We start from the raw sequence: 24,296 nt of genomic DNA, 5'->3' as shown, positions 1-24,296 counted from the left end.
TGACCAGCAGCAGAGCAGTTGAACCACCCAAGCGGGCCAGAGCTCCGGGCTCGAATTGAGCAAAATGTGCCATGTAACAAGCAGGAAACAGTGACTCTCAGACCCTACGCCCGACTTCTTCTCATATCGTAAACTCGGTCTCTTCAGTCCTCACCTTCTTGTGCTCCCCATCTATGCCCGCTAGGGCACTGTGACATGCACATAAGCCTTTTCCAACGCATTCCCATTATGCATTTGCCTGTGACAAAGGCCAGTATAAAAGAATATCTCCATGCTGGCTACACCCATAGCTGTCCATGTTGGCCGCACCAATATAAGCCACAGTTACTACATAAGTACAACCTTTTGTTAGCATTGCCTGAGAAAAAAAAAAGGGTGTTCAAGGATGTCTTTTTAGGTGGGGGGAGGGGGAGCAAAGATGTTTGTCCTCCCCAACTTGTGTGGCTCACCATTTTGTCCCACTCATTTGACAGAGGCCCCTTTCCTTTAGAGGTCATATCCCCCACAACATTTTCAACAAATGTACCCCATTGCCAGTGTCATAGTAAGAAACCATGTCGAGATTGACAGTAAAAATACAGACCAAGATGGCCATGTAAGAACACTCATTGTGCTGGCTTTAACCTTGATACCAATAATAAAATGTCATGCTAAAGAAAGAAAATATGTCCAGACTGGCTGCAGATATACAAATGTAACGACCCCCACAAAAAATAATCAGAGGCAACCCGCACACCCATACAGCTTTATTCACCTCTTTCACGTGTGTGCCCAAACACCATACAGTCTCTATATCATTAACAGGCCTGCCCTAACAATATACAGTCTCCCACTCGCAGGCCTGCCCTAACAATATACAGTCTCTCACTCGCAGGCATGCCCCAACAATATACAGTCTCTCACTCGCAGGCATGCCCCAACAATATACAGTCTCTCACTTGCAGGCATGCCCCAACAATATACAGTCTCTCACTCGCAGGCATGCCCCAACAATATACAGTCTCTCACTCGCAGGCATGCCCCAACAATATACAGTCTCTCACTCGCAGGCATGCCCCAACAATATACAGTCTCTCACTCGCAGGCATGCCCAAATAATATACAGCCTCTCATTCGTTGGCCTGCCCAACAATATACAGTCTCTCACTCGCAGGCCTGCCCAAACAACATACAATCTCTCACTCGCAGGCATGCCCAAACAATATACATCATTTGCAGGTGTACCCAAATAATATACAGTCTCTCATTCGCAGGCGTACCCAAACAATATACATCATTCGCAGGCGTACCCAAACAATATACAGTCTCTCATTCGCAGGCGTACCCAAATAATATACAGTCTCTCATTCGCAGGCGTACCTAAACAATATACAGTCTCTCATTCGCAGGCCTGCCCAAACAATATACATCATTCGCAGGCGTACCCAAACAATATACAGTCTCTCATTCGCAGGCGTACCCAAATAATATACAGTCTCTCATTCGCAGGCCTGCCCAAACAATATACATCATTCGCAGGCGTACCCAAATAATATTCAGTCTCTCATTCGCAGGCGTACCCAAACAATATACAGTCTCTCATTCACAGGCCTGCCCAAACAATATACAGTCTCTCACTCACAGGCGTTCCCAAACAATATACAGTCTCACTCACAGGCGTTTCCAAACAATATACAGTCTCACTCACAGGCGTTTCCAAACAATATACCGTCTCTCATTCACGGGCCTGCCCAAACAATATACAGTTTCTGATTCACAAGCATACCCAAACAATATACAGTCTCTGATTCCCAGGCCTGCCCAAACAATATACAGTCTCTCATTCAGTCTCTCATTCCCAGGCCTGCCCAAACAATATACAATCTCTCATTCAGTCTCTCATTCCCAGGCCTTCCCAAACAATATACAGTCTCTCATTCACAGGCCTGCCCAAACAATATACAGTCTCTCATTCAGTCTCTCATTCCCAGGCCTGCCCAAACAATATACAATCTCTCATTCAGTCTCTCATTCCCAGGCCTGCCCAAACAATATACAGTCTCTCATTCACAGGCCTGCCCAAACAATATACAGTCTCTCATTCAGTCTCTCATTCCCAGGCCTGCCCAAACAATATACAATCTCTCATTCAGTCTCACATTCCCAGGCCTGCCCAAACAATATACATCATTCACAGGCGTGCCCAAACAACGTATTCTCTCCCAATCACATGCACGCGGACACATCCCCTTGCATTCACGCACACACATTTCTTACCTGTAGCTTCTGTCCAGACTGTGCTCAGGCTCCAGCTATGGACACCCAAGCTCCCAAACATTGCTGGCATGAAGCAGACAGTGAGGGGCGTACAGAGACAGGGTGGGCGGCCAGGGCCTAGGTGGAGGGCTGCACGAGCTGCACTTGATTTCGCGTGGCTTGGGCACTGTGTCCTGAAGTGTTAGTTTGTAAATCTCTGTATATAGTTGTCTGCATTGTTGGTGACTTGCACCCAATGGATTTTTTTCAGTTACCTCAAAAACCATTGGAAACTGTGCAGCTTTTTGACACATTTTTCACAGAAAGTGTGTGCTGTAGAATGTTCACGCTCTTTGTTGGGTTGGGCTCCCTCGCTATGCTTGGTCTTCCCCACATCTTTGTGCGACACATTTACGCCCCCCCCAGATAAAAAAACAAATCAGTAGACGCCTCGGAGTAGTAGTAGGAAAAGGAGTGCTGGTAGTAGGAGGAGTGTTGTAGTGGCAGGTGGAGTCGTGGTAGGAGGAGGAGGGGTAGTAGGAGGGGGAGTGGTAGCAGCAGGAGAAGGTGAGGTAGCAGGAGGAGTGGTAGTAGGAGGGGGAGTGGTAGTAGCAGGAGGAGTGGTAGGAGGAGGAGTGGTAGTAGGAGGAGGCGTGGTAGTAGTAGGAGGAATGGTAGTAACTGGAGGAGTGGTAGTAGCTGGAGGAGTGGTAGTAGGAGGGGGAGTGGTAGTAGGAGAAGTAGTAGGATTGGTAGTAGCAGGAGGAGTGGTAGTAGCTGGAGTAGTGGTAGGAGGAGGCGTGGTAGTAGTAGGAGGAATGGTAGTAACTGGAGGAGTGGTAGTAGCTGGAGGAGTGGTAGTAGGAGGGGGAGTGGTAGTAGGAGAAGTAGTAGGATTGGTAGTAGCAGGAGGAGTGGTAGTAGCTGGAGTAGTGGTAGGAGGAGGCGTGGTAGTAGTAGGAGGAATGGTAGTAACTGGAGTGGTAGTAGCTGGAGGAGTGTTAGGAGGAGGAGTGGTAGTATCAGGAGTGGTGGTAGTAGCAGGAGAGTGGTAATAGCAGGGGGAGAAGTAGTAGGATTGGTAGTAGCAGGAGGAGTGGTAATAGCTGGAGTAGTGGTAGTAGAGGAGGCGTGGTAGGAGGAGGAGGAGGAGTGGTAATAGCAGGAGGATGGTGGTAGTAGCAAGCGGAGTGGTAGTAGCAGGAGGAGTGGTGGTAGCCGCAGGAGGGGTGGTAGCCGCAGGAGGGGTGGTAGTAGGAGTAATATACCAGATGTAATGCCATCGCAATGACTGGGCGCGTTCCAAATATCCACGGTTCACAAAGTCGTGTGTAAGGCAGCTGCTTGCATATTACTCTGGAAGCGTTAGAAATGTAAGCCAAAATCATGAAAGGTTTAAAAAATATTGGAAAACAAAACAACTTGTTTTTTCTCAATGTTCTCAATTTCCTTCGGTCCACTATTTTTACTGACTAGCAGTCACATCGTATTGTTGACACAACATGTGTCGTTCATTTTAAGAATGATTTTATGAAAGTTAAGGTGTATTCATTACACAAACGCGTTGTGTGTCTTTTTGTATATTCAGTGAATAGTTCATCACAATCCTATGAAGCTATAATATTGGGGCGATATAACCCAAGAGGGTGGGCCGAGGCAGCTAGAAACAGACCGCTGCCAAAGTTAAGGGCACGATCGAAGCGAGGGTCCCTTAACACGGGCGGCGGGGCAATACCGACAGCGATGAAGCCACCTAAAGTGTTATATCGCCATTAGCACCTGTGAAGATCCTACGTGGGTACTAAGCGTGAGTATACTACAAAAATAAATCTTACCTTCGTGTGCGGCGCCGCGCTCCATTTTCGGAGTTCGTTTTCTGTGTTGACGACTGTGACATCATCAACACAGACGGACTCGCCCTTAGCACCCGCATAGAATATACATGGCTGTGGGGGAAGCGAAGAGAATGAGGAGCAGGGAACGGAAGGGGGCGCTGGTTAGCAGCACCCAGGCTGCCTGGGCCGCGGGCTTGTACCATACAATACCGCCTGTGTTCCAAGCATCCTGACTGGCCAGCGCCAAGGCGTTAACGTGTGGGTTTTGAAATCTAATGACACAGGTTAATGGAGGATAGCAGAGGGGCAGAGGGGCAATGCCTGGTCTTGGAAGCAAGACCACGCAGAGCAACAGAGGTTTGAATCCTGGATCCGCGCTTAGAAACGAAACTCATGTACGTATGAGGTGCATTATAAAAAACAATTAAATAAATAAATAAATACAAATTAACTAGAGAAGGAATCTTAAGGAAGCACGCTGCGTTTCCCCACTCTCATCAACCCTGATCCTAAATGTGTAGGAGGAGCGTTACAATCCTAAGGCTCTCTGCTAGAAAATTTGTTTTTAAATACAGTAACATTAAAACAAATGAAAAACATTAGGCGTCAAACTAGGCCCTTCAATATCTGACAAGCAACGGGACAGGTTAATTGAACATTTTAAATATATCCAATCTTCAAAAAGTACAGTGAACAGTCACTAAACATTCAGCCATTGTGCACAAAATTATATTGAGTAAGGGTTTTTCCAGCTTAATTCACTCCCCCTCGAACTTCAGAATAGCAATCATGAGATAAAACCAAGAAATATTAATTAAAAGTGACACTATTGACCAGAATAACGAGCCGAGTTCAGGGTCCACTCACCTCCGAAGAGCTTGGACTGGCAGTTGATGAACTCGGGCTTCTTGTCCGACAGGTACCGCTGGCAGGAGTGGTGCAGGATTTGGAAGAATGTGAACTTTTCAGAGCCCGAACTCGCCACCCATTGGTCGAAGGCATTCTCAAAAAGTAGGTCAAACTCTGGGGAATCCTAAGGAGAAGGAACAGGTCAGACATGAGCAAAGCCCCTGAAGACTGCACAATATCACTTGCATTATCCAGACCCATGGCTTGAGGACTGTGAAGGCATTCTTGCCCACCTCAGCCAACCCATCACCCTTGCTACGCTTGGCTCCAAAACCACCCTCCTTCGGCCACTACTCTTCTATGTCCCTAACCGGGACTTCTTAATCGCATACTAAATTTTCTCTCCAAAACTACACTCGGGGTGTTGCGCAACACACCAATTACAAGAACATAACAAAGAAGTCCAGCGCTATTCTCAAGCTGCTGTCTGCCATTCCTCCTTCCATATTACTTATTTATTTATTTAAATTCTTAAAACACGCCACATCGCCCAAAAGCCTCAAGGCGCACACATTATGATAATGTAGGCGATTGATTCTGTTGCCGGTTGATCGAGAAGACTAGAGTTTTAATCCCCGCTTCCCCACTTGACCAAACTGTGTGATCTTTCACAAATTGCTGGCTTGGTCCCGGTTTTGCAATTATTGGCATTTATTAGAGAGAAAGGAAGCCCCAACAATGAGCATCAAAAGTCGACGTTTGCAGCTCATCTTCCAGGGGTACGCAATGCACACAGTGCTGTTACATTTTTATTATTCTTCATTTGTTGCATTTTTATTGGTCTTCGTTTATTCTGTTCATGCACCCCAAATCCCTCTGGTCTTTGCAAGCATGAGAGGTCTGTGTTTCAGATTAAACAGTATTGATATTTTATTTCTATCACGCATGTACACAAGTGTTTCAGAGCGCAATGAGGCACGGGAGGGGAACAAGGGAGAACACAACAGCGATCTTACTAGGCCCAGTGACATTGAAGACGCGCAAGTGCATGGGAAAGGGAAAAGGGGGACAGTGCACGCGAGGGGAAGAGAAGTGGAAAGTGCTGAGCAAAGGAATGCAAATAAATAATAAATAAGTGAATAATAAAAAGCAACACACAGTGGTAGTTCAGGCAGCAAGTGGCAAGTGCTAGGTTTAAGGCAACAGATAGGGTGTGTCTGATAAGTGCAGACAAAAAAGGGAGGGGGGTTTAGTGTTTACCGATACAGACCCCAGTGCAAGGGATTGCCAGTAGGCAGTGCTAGCAGGTACCTGGGCCCGAAAGTCAGAGGGTAACCTGGTTCACGACACCGCGCCAGAACAGATCAGCAGGGGAAAAGGAGGAGCAAAGGCAGACGCAAAGAGGAAGGTCTTGAGGTGTTTTTTCCAGAACCAGAGATGGTTCTCATGTTTCAGAGAGGCAGGGAGGCTGTTCCAGAGGGGGGCCCCAGCCGAAGACAGATCTACTTCCCAGCTCGTTTCAAACAGTACATCCCATCAACAATGGGTGACTTGTGCATTCAGAGGCAAGAGAGGGAAGTGGCAGCCTGACTCCGGGTGATGTGGTGACAATGGGCAAGCAAGGGGGGCCCGGGGGTCAACCCCGAGATATTCACTCACGCAGGTCCTCCTCTTGCAGAAGAAAGTGTAGAATGGGCGTTCTTGAGCCAGCACCTTTACAATAGCGAGTATACCTTAGACAGAGTGCGTGACATTACAGAGAGAGAGCTGGCTCAATGCTGAACAATTGGCCGGGGGGAAATTGTTTTGGGATAAACCAAATCACCAGATTTTTCAGGTGGATAGAGGTCCTGTGTACTTCCAAACTCTTTTGGAAATGTATTGGAATGGTTTGAGGTTTGCCCTGGTGTTAATAGTCGGAGCTCTACGAGGGAGGGGAAGCTGCTGCCACCCCCCCTAGAAAAGGACAAACCAAAGCAATTCTCCCAGGGCAAAGAATGCCCATAGCAATATTTCATATGTAGTCAGGAAGGTTGTAGGTGTAAGCTTCAATTGTGTAGGTTTAAAAAGTCTGAGGTAAAGGTTCTTTCAGGTCTCATTCTACTTGGGTTAGTATACAAAAACAGACTGGCATCTGTACTCTGCCATCTATTCACGAATTCTACAACATATTACTGTGACAAACATCCAGCCCAAACAAAAACGTGTGGAACTAACGGACACGTAGAAAAGCAGTGAAGAGACAGGGGTTCAAGATAGACCATAGGCATGGTACCCCATAGAGGAACATGACAACTGCGCGGTAAATAGGAAGAGAGTATTGATGTAAAAAGTCCTGTTGAATAAGAAATCCCATCGTGAATGTCCTCCATATTATCCAAGTTTTTCAAATCGCTCTGCAATAAGGTGTTAAATAACCAACGCAAACTTCTAAAAAAAAATCCCTTTTCTGTTGTTGTAGAATTCGTGATTAGATGGCAACAAAAAGATGCCAGTCTGTTTTTGTATACCAACCCATGCAGAATGTTTTTTACCTCTGGAAACTCTGGTGTGGATTATGTTTTTTTAATATCATATCTCGCAATAAGGAAACTACCTTGTGAAATAAATGTATCCAGAGTTCCTTCTGTACGATTGAAAAGGTTTTGAGTCTTGTTTATGCCTGGTGACATTGTTTGTCACTGTTTTGGGTCTAAATACCGGTGAAATACAGGAGAAGGAGGTAGTCCGATTCCCACGTGTATTACGTTGCTTTCACCCTATTATATCACAGACTCCTCGACAACAAAAATGTGTGGGTGTGACCGACTGTATAACCAATGTTCTTTTGTCAGCAATGGGATGGGGGAGGTGGGCAGTTCTGGTCCTCGTCCTGGGCCTCAATGGCTGTTCTTTAGTGGGTGTCATGTTTTTGAACCTACCCAGCTTTAAAAAGTAAATTTTCAGGTTGCTGGTACATTTAGCTTTGCAGAAACTGCTGTACACACCACAAGAATACTCTCTCTTTAAAATAAAATTGGGCATGGAGTTTTGATTTAAATATTTTTCTCTGGTATACAGATTAAGTTATTTCTGGTGTATCTGTGTGAAGTAGTCCCGGGAGTATAGCTCAGTGGCAATATGCTCGCCTTGGCAGCAAGACGGCACAGAGCAACACAGGTTCGATCCCCGGTACGTGCTTCGAAACCTCCTGGGTATTAAGCGCATTATAAATAACCAATTACAAGTGTCATACTAATATTAGAAATCAACACACAGCAATTTGAATGATATACACTATAATAACCACACCATTTCTATTGTTAATACATCATCTGTCTACAATATATTGCTAACAATGTCAGTTGCAGTAAAGTCAACTTGAAGAATGCCCAATTAAAAAAGACTGATGCCTGAAAGCTGAAACTAACCATTTATTCTGCAATTCCCTTTGTCAAGGTAAGCACATGACACTCTGCATGCCAAGGCTATTTTGAACACGGTGAGTGGGACACATTGATCCTACTTAAAGCAGGTTTTAAATGACAAATGTTAGTACTAATACAGATATTGATAATAACTACTTAAACTCCAGGCTATAATGCAAGTCTATGCAAAAAGGACGAGCATACTCGTCCATGGCACTTTGTAAAGGCTGAACATGGGCCTCTTATAAATAAACAGATACATTTTACCCACTGCCTTTCCAGTCAGGCAAATCTTTGACAATGTATCTGTCCCCTCTTTCTACACATCCCCCCCACCCCCACTCACCGGCCGCAGTCAATCGTCAAGACTCTGGGGTCCAAGAGGCATGTCCCTGCTTAGGAATGAAGGATTCATGTGGGCTTTGCAAGAAGTGAATAATTTAAACAAAATGTATGATCGAAACAAGCAAGCGATCCGGGGGATTTGTAAATGGAAACAATCAATGGCGCCTCCCCTTGGGATGGTCATGAAAAGGAATGTGAAGCATCGCTTTTGCATGGATTAGCGTCCTTCGGCGTGCTCAAATGTGCATGCATAATGTTCTTCTGACCCCCAGAGCCCTCTGTGCTCTGAAAAAACCCAACATGTATCGCTTTATGCAAAACATGCACATCAATAATTGACCGGAGTACAGGGGGATGTGACGGTCATTGCATTAAAATCAACTATTTAGTAGAGTAACGCATATGCATAGGGTGAAAAGTGAGGCTTCCATTTAAACGTTACAAAGAGAAAAAACACATCTTGCTGTTAAGTACTTGATTTTTACAACACTAGGACACAGTAGTAAACAGATGATATCAATACACATGAATACTGTGTCATCTCCCATTAAACATGGCGGTTCTTGAAAATGTGCTGCTAAACAAATTAATTTATCATTCAAAGAGAAATGAGATGTTTGGTTATATAAGGTGAATTACAGAGCACAACTAGACAAACACAAAATATATATTAAAATATTAAACAAAAGCTTGTCGAAATGTTTACAAAATGCAAAAGCCTACCTTCGTAGAACAACCAAATGACCATGCCGACAATCGGGAACTCTTTTGGACAATTGAGGCAAAAGCTACCCAAAATTACAATCTGAACCATTAGTAGGTTATGTGGGGCAAAGTTTGCCCCACAACATCTAACAACACACAGTTAAAGTATTTCTTCTATATCCATTTCCGTGACACCTGGCACACAGGACTTTGGGATAAAAAAGTACAGAGAAAGCATGCAGAATGAGGAGACAGAGCAGATCAGGTGTCCGGTCTAAGCTGGACTACAATGGATGCAGGGAAAGCAGCAGAGTGTAGAAGGCAGGGGGAGGAATCTAGGGTTTCTTGATGGTGGATATAAAGCAATGAGGATAGGACTGACTACGCCCCCACACAATGAGAGAGCAAAACACTACTGAGAGTGAGAGACCGAGGAGATATGCCAGATTCTGGGGCCACACAGAGCCACTGGAGGAGTTCCTGAAGGGGTAGTATATCCAAGTGATCTGACCGAGATCAGGAGGGAGTAAGGTGATTGAAACTGAGGGCAGAGAGGTGAAATTACTCCAGTGCGCATTCTTTGCTCCGACATGCTTCTAAAATTCTGCTTTTGACAGCTGCTCACCAAAGCAAGTATTCTCCTGAGAGCACCGCCATTCTCTGTGTTCTCTACCCTTCTCCGCTGGTGTTACTATCATCTAGCCCTAAGAATCTTTACATATAAAGCTGAACGTATGCACGTGTGTGTGTGTGTGTATGTTTGTTTGGCTATACAAACCGCACCGTTGATCCCACATCTACCACATTTTGCATGGATTCCTCTTTTGTCTGGGGCAAGATTATAGTCTATGTTTGGATGCAAAAATTAACCCCATAGTCACCCACATTTACTGATGCTCACCCCAATAAACTATAGTAGGTTCTAGGCAGAGGCAAAATTTGGAAAAGTGTCTGAAGCAAAATGTTCGATTGTTGGTTATTCCTTTGAAATGTATTACTACTGTATACAGTTTGACAGTGTTTATGAAAACATTTTTAAAGGGAATAAAAAAATATATAATTTAAACTTATTTTTATCACGCCACTCCAAATATGGGAAATGGCAAGGTTACAGTTTACTCAAGTTCATTCACGAGAAGAGAGCACAATCAGTCATTCTTTCTTGGACATTTTCCCAAATGTGCTGAAGCCATTGAGTGACTGAAACATGTAGCAGAAAAAACTAACATTACTTGGAAAAGCTCCATCTGATGCAAAGCGAAAATCAATATCAAGAGCTTCTGAAACACAACAACAAACAGTAGCACGACTTGCCGACCAGAGGATAAGAGCAACATCCTCCAGGGCACATGAGACACCAAAGCAAACTGAAGCAAGACCTGCTGACATGAGGACAAGAGCAATATACCCCAGGGCACATGAGACACCAGAGCAAACTGAAGCAAGACTTGCCGACCAGAGGACAAGAGCAACTTTCTCCAGGGCACATGCAACACCAGAGCAAACCGAAGCAAGACTTGCCAACAAGAGCAACATCCTCCAGGGCACATGCAACACCAGAGCAAACCGAAGCAAGATTTGCCAACAAGAGCAACATCCTTCAGGGCACATGAGACACCAGAGCAAACTGAAGCAAGACTTGCCGTCAAGAGCAACATCCTCCAGGGCACTTGCAACACCAGAGCAAACTGAAGCAAGACTTGCCAACAAGAGCAACATCCTCCAGGGCACATGAGACACCAGAGCAAACTGAAGCAAGACTTGCCGTCAAGAGCAACATCCTCCAGGGCACACGCAACACCAGAGCAAACTGAAGCAAGACTTGCCAACAAGAGCAACATCCTCCAGGGCACATGAGACACCAGAGCAAATGGAAGCACAACTTGCCGACCAGAGAACAAGAGCAACTTTCTCCAAATGAGATGCCAGAGCAAACCGAAGCAAGACTTGCTGACATGAGGACGAGAGCAACATCCTCCCGGGCACATGAGACACCACTCGATCAGGACATGGGCAACACTGGCTACCCCAGCTAGTATGTTGTAAAGGATACTTTGTGACACTCCATGGTAAGTTACTTTATTGCTGTTAGAACTGCCTGGGTTGGAACACCAACACACCAGCATTCCCTCACTCATACATCAACACTCTCCCTGATATATTCTCTCTGACCTCATGCATTCAGGACATCCACCAAAGCACTTCACAACACACCCACCTTCCTTAGCAGTCACACATGCAGAGGAACAGCTGTATACATCTGCAGGAGATCCCCGCCCCCCCACCTCTGGTGTATTGGAGACATAAGACTGTGCCTTGCCTGACACCAGCTATTGGACACCAGCTATTGTACCAAATCCGCAGCAAGTATTTGGAAGGAGATATCCATTGAGACAACCCTATCGAATGTAAACCCGAAGTGATGACAACCTGCAGGAGGCACTTCCTGAAGGAATATGAGAAAGAGCTAAGAAAATGAACTGATGACGTTATAAGAAAGTGTGCACAGTGACCTGAGATACTAAATGAAGATGATGTATGGATGGATGGATCCTAGAGGAGAAGAGACAAAGTGAAAGAATCACAGGAATCTTAAAGTGTAAAACATGAAATTACACGTTAATAAAGAGCTGCAGAAAACGTACAGACGCTGAAACGCAAGGTAGAATAAGTCATTGTATAGGCTAGATATGAGCAGTGAATAGAATGCAGGTGAAGCCGACATTGCATAGAAACTGGACATTGGTATCATGAAATAGTAGGCCAAAACCATGAAAAGGGAAGGAAAACTGTCGCAGTGGAATAACAGGTTGCGGATGCTGCGTGGAGAGGCTGTATAGCCTGAAGTCAAGATCCTAGAAATCGAGGTCAGCTGTCTACTCCGAAGACAACGAGTGTGCAGAGGATCCACTCACGTTAAAGTGCAAGAAAGAACACCAAGGATGCCAAGTTTCAATTCATTTAAAGCCTTTAAAAGCTGCAGAATGGACCGAATTGTGGTCTCTGGTCACGTGAGCCAAGGATGGAAATAGAGTTTGATCGTGGAGTTACAGACACAATAGCGAATGCCCTCACTCCCGTGAATTGCCAGGACGAGAACACTCTGCAAGGCCAAGTACAAAGACAATTTCATTGCAGAAGGAATGGGTGATGGGATATGATGGGCTAATTGGGTGGTGAGGTAGCTTCATGTCCCATTTTCCTGCACCTGGGTCTGGGCTTACATGCTGCAAAATGAACCGAATGTTCCAGACAGGTCACAAGCGTGCCAACCTATTGTATTAGTCTGTATAACGAAGGACCGTATAGCTTCTAAGACCAATGAGAAACTGTGTAGCTAATGTTTCTGAAATTATACGTATGAGGAGGTAGGCATAAATTATCCACCTGATAACGGAAAGCCGATAACAAACCTAGCTCCTATATGCTTGTATATCTAGGTGTTTCCCTTAACCAATCCCGACCATTGATAGGCGTCTTCACTATTGCCACGTAGTATGACGTCACTCCGATGCATAATGAGTATATTTTTATGTTATTTGTGAAAATCACTGAGAGACTGAGTGTACATCCATTGATGTTCGTTATAACCTCCCCGGTTTAGATAATTGTTAATAAAACAGTGACCTGCCATCTTCTGGAGTTTGTCTGGTTATTTGGACTCAGAATTATTCTGGTGTTTGTTTTTTATTTATATTGCGCACCACACCCTGAGGTATCTGGGCGCATTACAAGGAAATGCAGTGACTTAGTTACAAGGTATGTACACGTATGCAGAAAATATATACAGAGGAAGGCATAAATGACATACAGGCAGATAACTAACAAGAGACAATAATAAAATATACAATAGTATTTACAGTGTACAATAGTGTCATATTTGTAGGAAATCCGCAGGGAGGCATGTGAGGCTAGTGGGGTTTATCATTGGTGATAATCCAGTTTTTCATATCATTCTTAAATGTATGGAAGGATTGGTCAGCTTTAAGGGAAATATGTAAAGTATTCCACAATTGTGCAGCCAGGACTGGAAAGCTGCCGCCGTCTGCTCTTTTATGTTTGTATCTAGTTACTTGAAGACATCCTGTATTGGAGGACCTCATTAGTCGGGCATGATGGCTTTTGGAGAACGTATCCATGAGGTATTGCAGGGCTGAGTTGTTAAGGCATTTATGCATTAGAGATGCTGTTTTGAGTTGGATGCATTCTTTGATAGAAAGCCAATTATCTCGTCTAATCGAGGAGATGTGTTGTCTACAAGGAATGCTAAGGGCTGTTCGGAGGGCATTATTTTGTAAGATCTGCAATTTCTTGATGACTTGTTTGTTGGAACCTAAGTAGAGTGTATTGCAGTAGTCGATTTTAGAGAGCACAAGGGCCCTGGATAGGGTGAAGCAGCTTTTTGTGGAGAGGAAGGTCTGCAGGAGCGGATCAATTTACAGGTGTAACTGTTGCACTGATCTGTTTGTACACGTTTAAAGAGGAGTCTAGCTAAAAACATAGCGCTTTTCCTTCTCTCGCGACCTTGATAAAGTGTCCGTCAATGTTAAAAGATCTGTAGGTTAATGGGGGTAGCTAGAAGGAGTAGTTCAGTTTTCTCATCATTTAGGCAGAGACCATGTGTGGCCATCCATGCCTGAATGATGAGGTAGATTCTGTTAACAAGGGCTAGATCTCTGTCGTAGTCACCCGTCAAGGGTATGAGTATCTGGGTATCATCTGCATAAGTAGTGTACCTGATAGCCCAGGTTGTCAAACAGAGGTTTTGTAAGTGCATTGTACATAGTCAGTGAGACACACGAGCCCTGTGGGACTCCGCATGGTATGGGTATTGGGTCCGCTGCTGCAGATGTGGAGAAGACTCATGGATCTGTTGTTTAGGAAGGAGTTGATCCACGCTGTGGCTTCTGGTGAGAAGTTAGGTGCTGTGGAAAGATGCTTGCAAAGATTTTTATGGTCAACCAAATCAAAGGCAGCTGACAGGTCCATCAGGAGCAGGAGGGCTGAGCTACCTTTGTCTTTTAGAGTGTCAATCTGGATTTTTAGGTCAATCAAGGCTGTTTCAGTGCCATGTTAGGGCCTGAGGCCTGTTTTACGGAGACCGAGTAACTTATTTTTCTCAAGATAGTTTTGTATTTGATTATAGGCAGCTTTATCTATAATCTTTACCAAGAATGGGACGGTGGTGATTGGTCTAAAGTTAGTAGGTATGCTAGGGTCCAGGGAAGGTTTTCTCAGGAGAGGGAGTACCCATGATTTTTTTTAAGTTAGCTGGTACGGTACTAGTTCGGAAGGAGGCATTGATTAGAACGGTGATAAAAGGGGCAAGTGTACTTTCTTTCGTCCTTTATGACGAATGCTGGGCATGCATCCCCTTGGCAGTTAGATGGTTTAAGGGAGGCTATGGTCTTTATTACTTCTTAGGTGGAGACTAGGGTAAATTTAAAATATTGGGGTAGATTAGAAAGGTTGGGCTTTGGTTTCTGGATGTTGTCTTGAGGTAGTAGGTGTAGGTTTTTGTCCATAATGTTCTTTTGGAGCATTGTAATTTTATTGGCTAAGGCATCTTGAATATTTGTGCACCATATTTGGTCTTTAATACAGTCATCAGAGGTGGGGTGGGTGTCTCAAGTTCTCTGAGAATGATGAACAGTTCTCTAGTACTAGAGGAAGCTTTGTCGATTTGCTCATTAAACTAATTGCGTTTAGCTGAGTATTTCTTCTTTACATTTGGCTGTGATTTTTAGTAGGGTGCTTTTATTTATGCTGGAGGGGTCATTTTTCCAGGTAGTTTCACATTTCCTTTTTTTCTTTTCTTAAGTCTTTGAATTTAGGGGTGACCCAAGTGTTCAGGTGAGCAGATGGTTTGCTTTTGCATATTTTTAAGGGTGCAATAGTATCTAGGGTGGTGGTAATAGCTCCATTATCTCGACTGGGTCAGCCGAGGGTGGTGGATTGAGCAAGGGCCCAAGAAAAGGCTTGAGGTTATCTATTGTAATATTCTTTCTCGTTTCTAGTTGGCATAGAGGGAGCAATAACCTTAGTCCTAATCGGTAGGGTACAATCTTGTAGGTCAAATGTAAGAAGGAAATTGTCTGACCAGGAAATAGGTTCTATGGAAATTATGTTAGTTGTACAGGTACGGTCTGCTACCCGGTCAAGGATTTTTCCTTTGTCGTGAGTGGGTAGAAGGACTTCCTGGGTAAGGCCTAGTTCTGTCAAGGAGTTGGCCGTGAGCAATGCGGAATGGTCAGAAGGGTAATTGAAGCTCAGGTTGAAATCGCGTAGTAGGAGGACTTGCGAAGAGGGTTTGGTGTTGGGTGCAATCAGAGTATTACATTTCTTCTTCGAAGGTGGCGATAGGTCCCGGAGGTCCATAGACAAGGTGCATAGCTAAGGTACTCGAGGCAGAGAGGGGGAGTTTCACAGTTAGTAGCTCACACAAAGTTGTAGGGTCATGTGAGATGATTCTAAGTCCTAATGGGGCTTTAGCGATGAAGGCCACGCCACCTCTAGCAGATTCTCTGTCAGATCTCTAACCTAAGTAATTATCGGGTGTGGCGATAAGGAGGGAAGGGCCTGCTGCGGCATGTAGCCAAGTTTCCGTGATAGCCAGAAAATCAATTTTTTTAAAATCAAGAATCAGGTTAGCAATGTCGGCTGCATGGGCTACTAGGGATCTAGCATTGATTAAGGCCCCAATAAGAGCTATGGGTGTGGTGTTGTTGGCAGATATGGTTGGTTTATTTGTGGAGGAGCTTTTGGACGTTTTGCCATTTGGACGTTTGGGCATTTTGGATGTTTTGCATGGTGATTTGTTGGGGCAGTGGCTGAATTTGTTATGAAGCGTGGTCGTAGGCAGTATGTTGAAGGTCTTGCCCAGTCTGGCGCCTACTCTAGTATTTCTTGCTGAGGTTGGCCATAGGTGGTTGGGGATGGACGGTAAGATCCCATCCCATTACAGTGTAATCCCATCCAGTAACGGATGCACGTTCCAAGGGCCATAAGCTCACACACACATCGTTCACACTCACATGCTCCATTCTAAGCCTCGCATGACACATGCTGGCCACTCAAACTTTTCCTCACTCATACCTTTTTAAAGAACAGCAAAGCTCTGTGAATACAGCTAGGCATACGCCCATGCCCTGGGTCCCACTGTTTCTCTTTGACCCACCACAGGTTTAGTGCCAACCTTTACCTTTGATCCACTTTCAAGTGTAGTCCCAACTTTTACCTCTGACCCCCCTCCAAGTGCAATCTCAACTTTTACCCTTGACCCATCTCCAAGTGTAGTCCCAATGTTTTGTGAGAGCTTTTAATTTGCTCTACTTCATGGGCAAAATGCCACACCTCCAGTACCTAGTAGGCACACAACTCTGAACACTCATTGGCATGGCTCTACCCAGTACCACTAATCGGGTACATACACATCTGGCTACTAGAGCAGTATGACTTTTCTCCCATGCACTCTGACCAGCCATCGTAGCAATTCCACACATCACCAAGGGATTTCTAAAAGTCGCACTCATTTCCTACACATTTCCTTGTTTCCTAATGTTGGGTGTCTTGACCCACGTTCAATTTATTATGCTGCCACATTTGGTGCTGTGGGCTTAGGAAATCCAAGATGGCGGAGAAGCCCACATTTGCACCAGAATCCAGGAGAACCGCGCAGTTTTGCGCACACCAAAATGGTCCCCTGACCTGCCACGCACCAGTGAAAAAGAAAGATGGTTCTGTTTAAAATCTGTTTTTATTAATGTCAAAAATTGCTAAAATCATGGCCCCGAAACCACCAAACAAAAATCCAACTATGGTTGAGTGTTTTACTTTACTCTACTGCAGATCCACATCAATGCCATGTCAAGCAAGGATCATATACTATCAAGTAAAATCCTTTCTTTTTGAAATGTATTGATTCAAGACAGCTGTCAAAAATAGGTGCAGTACCGGCATTGGACACTGAACGGCGCTGGCGCTCTATAAATTCTGACAGGAGAGCTTTCTTGCTGAACTGTGCAGTGAATAGGAGGGGGTCTTATGCAATTAAAAATTCAAAAGACTTGCTTTTCCTGAGAACCATTAACACCTCAGAGGCACACACAACAGCCCAGGATATCACATGGCCCTGTTGATTGAGAGGGAGGAGTTTCTCCTGCAGCCTGCATGACAACACAATAGACCATCTCAATTGAATAGAAATGCAGATTAGGGTGTAGCTGGCAACAGCTGCCCTGCCAAGAAGGAGAGGCCTGTGATCTCTGACTAAACAAGCTTCTGGGGGCGGGCCAGACTGGATTGTGGATTCATATTGCAGCAAATATATGTTTAAGTTAAATTGCTTATAAAATCTTGTATTAAGCTCACAGAAATGTACAATTTGGGGGTCCTTAATATGGAAAATGCCCTCACGATCCGAGACCAAACTCCACTTTGTGCAGTGTTCTGGGACCGAACCCAGCTATTTATTAATATTGCAGAAACTGTGTTTAGGATAGAGACATAGTAATTTCCAGTAATATGCTCAGGGAAGGGGTGCAGGTCTGTGTAAATTTTGAGGAAAAACCAATATGGCGAAAGTCACTAAAAAGCACAAAATGTTGCCATTTGTGAACCCAGGCTATGAGGGGGATCAGAGTTGGGCGAGAGTGAATCTTAAATTAATCTGTGAAATGTGTATGTAATTTCAACGACGTGTGTATCTGGGAAACCTGTTAGTTATGAAAAATTAATTTTCTAAGTAAAAGCAAAGGGACGTTTCTTCAATAGACTCTAAGACTCTGACTCTGACTCACTCTGACACACTATCCCTTCTCAAATCAGGTCACAGATAATCCTTGACCCATCAAATCATGAGAGGGTTGGGCATGCAGAATGAGCCGACCCACCCACTTTCAAAACACATAAAAAGAGAGACTGCTTGGACAGGCAATTCATTCATTTTCCATTTTCTTGCGTAGCATTTTACCGGACCACACAACATCTAGAAGGAACATCCAGAACTTAGACTCCAGATAGACTACAGAACTTAAAGCAAAGGCCTAACCCACAAGCTGAGAACTCTTCTCAGCAGGCCTTCAGAATCCAGCAATCCAACCAAAGTATTCTACAGCCGGGCAAGCCGTTGGATTCTTTGCCAAGAACTTTTGCCAGAACCGGTAGCAGATCCAGAAAGAAGTGCCGACAGCAGAACCACAGACCAGACCAGAACGAGAGAGACCAGAACCAGAGACCAGACTGCTGTGAAGTGCAGAGCAGAGTTGACCCAGAGAGCTGTGACTTCAGAACCACCCGCCCGGAGTCCAGTCCAAACCTGCTGACCAGACCTTGTCGGTCTATTTCAAATTCATAGTGTGAGTACTCAGCCAGAACTGTGCAAAACCAACCTCTTGGTTTAAAATAATCTAATTCAAAATATTTTTACCTATTTAGAACTGCATCATAAGAAATCGTCTGTCCATTCTGCAAAACTGTCATCTGTCATTCTGAGCTTTACTTTTATTTTGAGAATCTACCTCCATTAAATCGTCCGTATCTTTTGAACCGTGTGTGCTAGGAACGTGGTTTATCTTTCCAACAAACCTAAAACCGACTTGCTACTCCTTATAGTTCCTCCGTAATCGCGATTGACACACTCGGAAAAAAGTGCCGCGAATTGACAGTTTGCTTCATTTCAACCACGTGTCTTTTGCTTCCATTACTGAATCCCGTTTTCAACCGGATAACCATCCCTGAATCATTGGTAGGGCTGACTTGAACTGATTTAAAGTATCTCTCACTCACCCTGAACCTCTAGAGGGAATTAAAAGCATTTTCAGCATATTTTTCACTTCATTGCCACCACATTTAAAAGGATCTTGCCTGCTTTAAAATCATACCTGTTTTCCGCTAAGCTCGCTGGGGGGAACTGGAAATTTGTATTGCATTTTGTATTCCTGAGAATTGTGTGCTCTCCTTCCATCTCCTTATCTTGCATAGGGTGGGGGAGAGAATTGTCAAAGAAAAAGTGATTATATTATCTTTTGTTGAAATCATATCAAGTTTATTTCTGTGCTGCATTTTTCCCTCATTGCTTTTCCTTGAATCCATAAAAGTATTTTCTGCTACCTTATCCTTCCTATACTAACTCCTCATTGATTGTAAAGAAGTGTGCTAGTGTCAGATTATCTATTGTTGATCAACATTATATTCATAAGTGTGCTATCAATTATTAATTTATTCATAAAAGTGTGATATATATATCTTGTTTACTTTCTCAATAAACCTTTTAAATTGCAAAACAAACCTACTTCTTGGCTCAGTGAGATCAGGGGGATTCATAGAGAGGGGTGTTATACAAGGGTTTATCATCCAGGGTATAACTTGCTATAAAAATATATAAATAAGGGCTTCCCCTTGAGCAATCCCAGACAAGGCACTGACTTAGTGGGAGTACTTGATTGGAGTCACTACAAATATACATACATTTCCTAATAGTGTAGCACTAACACACACCTATTTTGACATGCCTTAAATTCAGTACCTGGAACAAGGCTAACTCCACACGCAGAGCTACATTAGATTTTTCAATACAGTCGAATTTTCATGGGAAGTCCCAATTGCTGCAAGTCCTCTAAAACTGTACAACCATCACTGTGTGTCACTTATACTATTCACTTCACATCCACAATGAACACCTGCTTATAAACTTCTTTAAGCCCTTACAGCTACTACGCCAATTTAAAATGCCAATACTGCAATTTTAAGTGGCAAACGATTTATTTTATTTATTTATTTATTTATTGTGCATTTGTATGGCACTTTTACAACAAGTAAATTGTGTTTCAAAGCACCCACAGGGCAAAAGGGAGGGAACATGGGATTGAAACAATATATACACTGGATGATAAAGACAAACCTACTAGGCCATGTGAGTAGTCAGAACGTGCAAGTGCAGGGAAAAAAAGAAGTGGAAGGGGGTGTGGGGTAAGTGCTGGAGTGCCCGTGCTCGTGTGTGAGCATCAGATGTAATTGCAAAGTGTATAGTAAGTGCTAGGGCGCGTGGAGCTGAAAACGCCCCCATGGCAACAGGGAGGTAAACCTTCTACGGTTCACACCTTGCAGTTTGTTCAAACGTTTTCTCCAGTTTCTTAAAATCAGTTGTGTTCCGTGCACATACAACATACATGCACAGAAAACCAAAACTATTTCAGCAAATACCAAACAAACAACCTTACACCTACATATTCAACAGTACTATCTTGATAGTGTTCATCGATAAGACTGTCCTAGTACACAAACTCCTGCTTCCATTCCACATTGCCGATGGCGCATCTCTTCACAGACCGCAACCACCCTTACACGCGGATCACATCATAGTCCTGCTGCATTTGCAGCACTGCTACAGCAACGATTATGTTGCACGTCCTGCTCAGCACCGTCACCCATGCTGCCGTGTGAGCACATAGTAGGATCCCGTCCTCAACGCCAGGGTTATGATATATATATATATGATATGTCATTTATAACGCGCATGTACACAAGTGTTTCTAGGCGCGACAAGGGAGGGAAGACAGAGGGAGGACAAGACCAACGATCTCACTAGGCCTTGCATCATTCAGATGGTGCAAGTGCGAGAGGATACTTATAAAGGATACTTTGTGACACTTCATGGCAAGTTATTTAATTGCAGTTACATCCAGTTGCTTATGAGGAACCCATTGGCTCTCACCATCCAGGCTACATCTTGCAACTGCTTTGGTTGGAACATCAACACACCAGCATTCTCTCAATCATACATCAACTCTCACCTCACAACATTCCCTCTGACCGGCCGCATTCCAGACATCCATCAAAGCACTTCACAACATGCTTCCGCTTACTTGCCAGATGTACATACTCAAAGAACTCCACACCAGTGACCGACGACAGCAGTATTTCTCAGGTTTTCGTCTTCCTCATGTGTAGACTCCTGGCAGCTCCGTCTCTCTCCTGTGTCCGGTACAGGTGTTCATCTCCGTGTCCTCACAATTGCTTACATCTGCAGTGGTGGGTATGGGTGAACACGCAGAATCTCCAACGTTCCACTGCATGTTTCCCTCCATGGCTCTTCAGCAGGAAGCAGGTTACTGTAATACATAGGAATCCCCCTTGTGCTGTGTCCCCATATATTTTACATGCTTGTTACATCCTCCCATTTTACAGCAATACATTCAAGTTCAACTTCCCCAGCGGCTATGCCCTATTCCACTATGAAAAGAACCTCAAAGAAGTGGGTGGAGTAGCCCCAATTTACAAAGACACCACCCGCCTACACTCCCTAACTGTTGCCCTACTCCCCAACGGCAAATCTCTTTCTGCCAAACTCACATGCTCCCCTAATGCCTCCATTACCCTCCACCTTACATACCGCCCCCCAGCCCACCAGCCGCATTCGACAAATAACTTTACTTGCTTCGTCTGACCAATTTGAAACCTTCGCCCAAACCCTAATCCTGGGTGACCTTGACCTTGGCCAGAAGGACCCTCTGGACCCAGAGGCCACCTCACTGGCCAAAACTATGACAGCCCTCGTCCACACCCAGCTGATCACCAACTCCACGCATCCCCAGGGTCAAACTCTGGACTGGATCCTGAACCACAAAAGCACCACCACTATCCTCTCCAACTTCCCTTGCCCGTGGTCGGGCCACAACACTATTATCTTCACAATCCTCCTCCCTAACCAACCTAGTCTCATTGCTGCTCCAACCACCAGAAGCCCAACCAACATCATGGCATGTAGCACCCATAAACTAACAAAATCTCACGCCATTCCACTACTCAGACACCCCGTCCCACCTTCAGAGGACACCACTGCCTCCTTGGTAGAACACTACAACAACCTGCTCACGAATATCTGAGACTCTATGAAAGCTCGGAAACTAAAGAATATCCAACACATCAATCCTTGGTTCACCTAAGAGCTTAGAGACGCCTGTACTAAAAAAGAGCAGCTGAAGCTTCCTGGCGCAAAGTATCCAGCAGTGCGAACAAAGCCTGTTTCACCAAGATCTTCCGACACTCCAGGCAAACCATTCCTGACACCAAAGCATCCACCTACGACGACAGAATCTCTAAGGCAACTTCCAGCTCCCATGAACTGTTCACCATCCTTCAGCAGCTGGAGACCCCTTGGCTCCCCCCGCCACCATTGTTAAAGATGACAGTTGATGTAATACTGCCGAAGTCACCCTGACCAATTAAATGTCTGTCTTGCAAGAAAATAAATAAATAAATAAATAAACAAATAAATAAATAAATCACTGCTAAATGACAGCACATTGGTCCCACCCATCTTCCTAGCACCAACCAGGCACAAAAACATCCTGACCCTCGAGTTCCAGCCGACGAGCACCCACAGTCTGGGCAACATCATCAAAGGCCTTACACCTTCTTGGTGCAAAGAAGACTCCTGCCCAACCCCTTTAATAAAAGACTGTGGGGAACCTCTCCTTCCTCTCATAGCAGCGATTGTCAAATCCTGCTTCACTACTTGCACCATGCCCCTGGCTTTCCAAGAATCATGGATCTCTCCCTCCTAAAAAACAAATCCCTCGACCCGGCCATCCCCACCAACTTCCATCCTATCACCACGGTCCACTTCTTGCTGAAAATCATTGATAGAGTAGCATAACTACAAATCCAGGAATTTCTAGAAACTCACTACATACTGGGCACCAGACAATCAGGGTTCCACCCAAAACACGGAACTGAGTCAGCCCTACTGGATCTAAATAACCAACTAGAAAATGCCATGACCAAGGTAACATCTCCCTCTTCCTCCTCCTAGTCCGGTCTGCAGGATTCGACCTGGTCAACAACTAAACACTCTGCTGCCACCTCACCTCATGAGCCCACTTCTCTTACAATACAGCAAAATGAATTGCGTCATTCCTTGTGGATAGAACCTTGCTGGTATTCGCCGGCGAAGCCTCAACACACCCCACCCCAACATCCTGTCGAGTAACACAAGGCTCCTGTGTCTCCCCTTCCCTTCACAACGTATATATCAAACCAATCATCAACCACCCCGACTCGCTAGGCATCTCACACACCAACTATGCCGATGATACGCAGATGGTCATCCCTCTCCGTGGCGACCACACGCAAGACTCTCTCAAAATAAACAGCATCTACGAGACCATCCAATTCTGGATGGTTACACACAGAGGCATTGCTGGGGGGGAGGTAAGGGGGCTATAGCCCCTGGTCTTTTGGTTGTAGCCAGGATAGAATCTCAGGAGCTACAGCCAAAAGGCTAGCTAGCCCCCGGTCCCAACAGTTGTGACATCAGCGTAGCCCCAGATCTTTTCCAGACCTAGCAACACCCCTGGTTACACACAGCCTCTGCATCAACGATAAGACGGAGCTTATCATTGGCCCCCCATCTCGCCTAGCTAAGCTCCACCCGGCGTACAAAGCATTCACTGTTGATGACAACACCATCCCTGTATCTTTGTCAGTAAAAGCCTGGACTCCTCGTTCATCATGTCACGTCAGGTCAATCATACTGCCTGAACATCAGGTTATGCCATGAAGCTCATCAATGCCAGCGGACCTTTTTGTCCACAAAGAAAATGGCTCAAGGTGGCCCATGCACTCATCTGTTCAAAACTCGATTATTGCAACTGTGCTACCTGGCACCTCCAGCAAAAACCTGAGCAAATTTCAAACAATACAGAATATCGCACTGCGAGCTGCTCTAGATATCGGGAAGCGTGACCACATCATAGAAGCCAGAAAATATGCCCACTGACTCCCCGTAAAAGACAGAATAACTTTCAAAATTCTTGCCATCACACATCGCTGTTTCTCTAACGATGCCCCACCCGCCCCACACCCCCACCTGCAAAAAAGACTCAAAAGACATGCTCCAGCAAGACCCTTAAGAGCAGCC

At 44.8% G+C, this 24,296-nt stretch overlaps 1 protein-coding gene across 1 annotated transcript in view; it reads right to left on the bottom strand.

Annotated features, from left to right (window-relative positions):
* Positions 1-24,296, bottom strand: part of STXBP6 (syntaxin binding protein 6) — a 575,667-nt gene that overhangs the window by 107,254 nt on the left and 444,117 nt on the right. The window contains exon 4 of the mRNA XM_069638523.1: positions 4,938-5,103. Within this exon, the coding sequence (XP_069494624.1) occupies positions 4,938-5,103 (166 nt within the window). The remainder of the gene's footprint in view (positions 1-4,937; positions 5,104-24,296) is intronic.

Source organism: Ambystoma mexicanum, chromosome 14 (genome assembly GCF_040938575.1).
Source record: "Ambystoma mexicanum isolate Mex_15411 chromosome 14, UKY_AmexF1_1, whole genome shotgun sequence".
Lineage (NCBI taxonomy): Eukaryota > Metazoa > Chordata > Amphibia > Caudata > Ambystomatidae > Ambystoma > Ambystoma mexicanum.
Note: the sequence above shows the minus strand (reverse complement) of the source record. Positions and strands in the feature narration are given on the sequence as shown.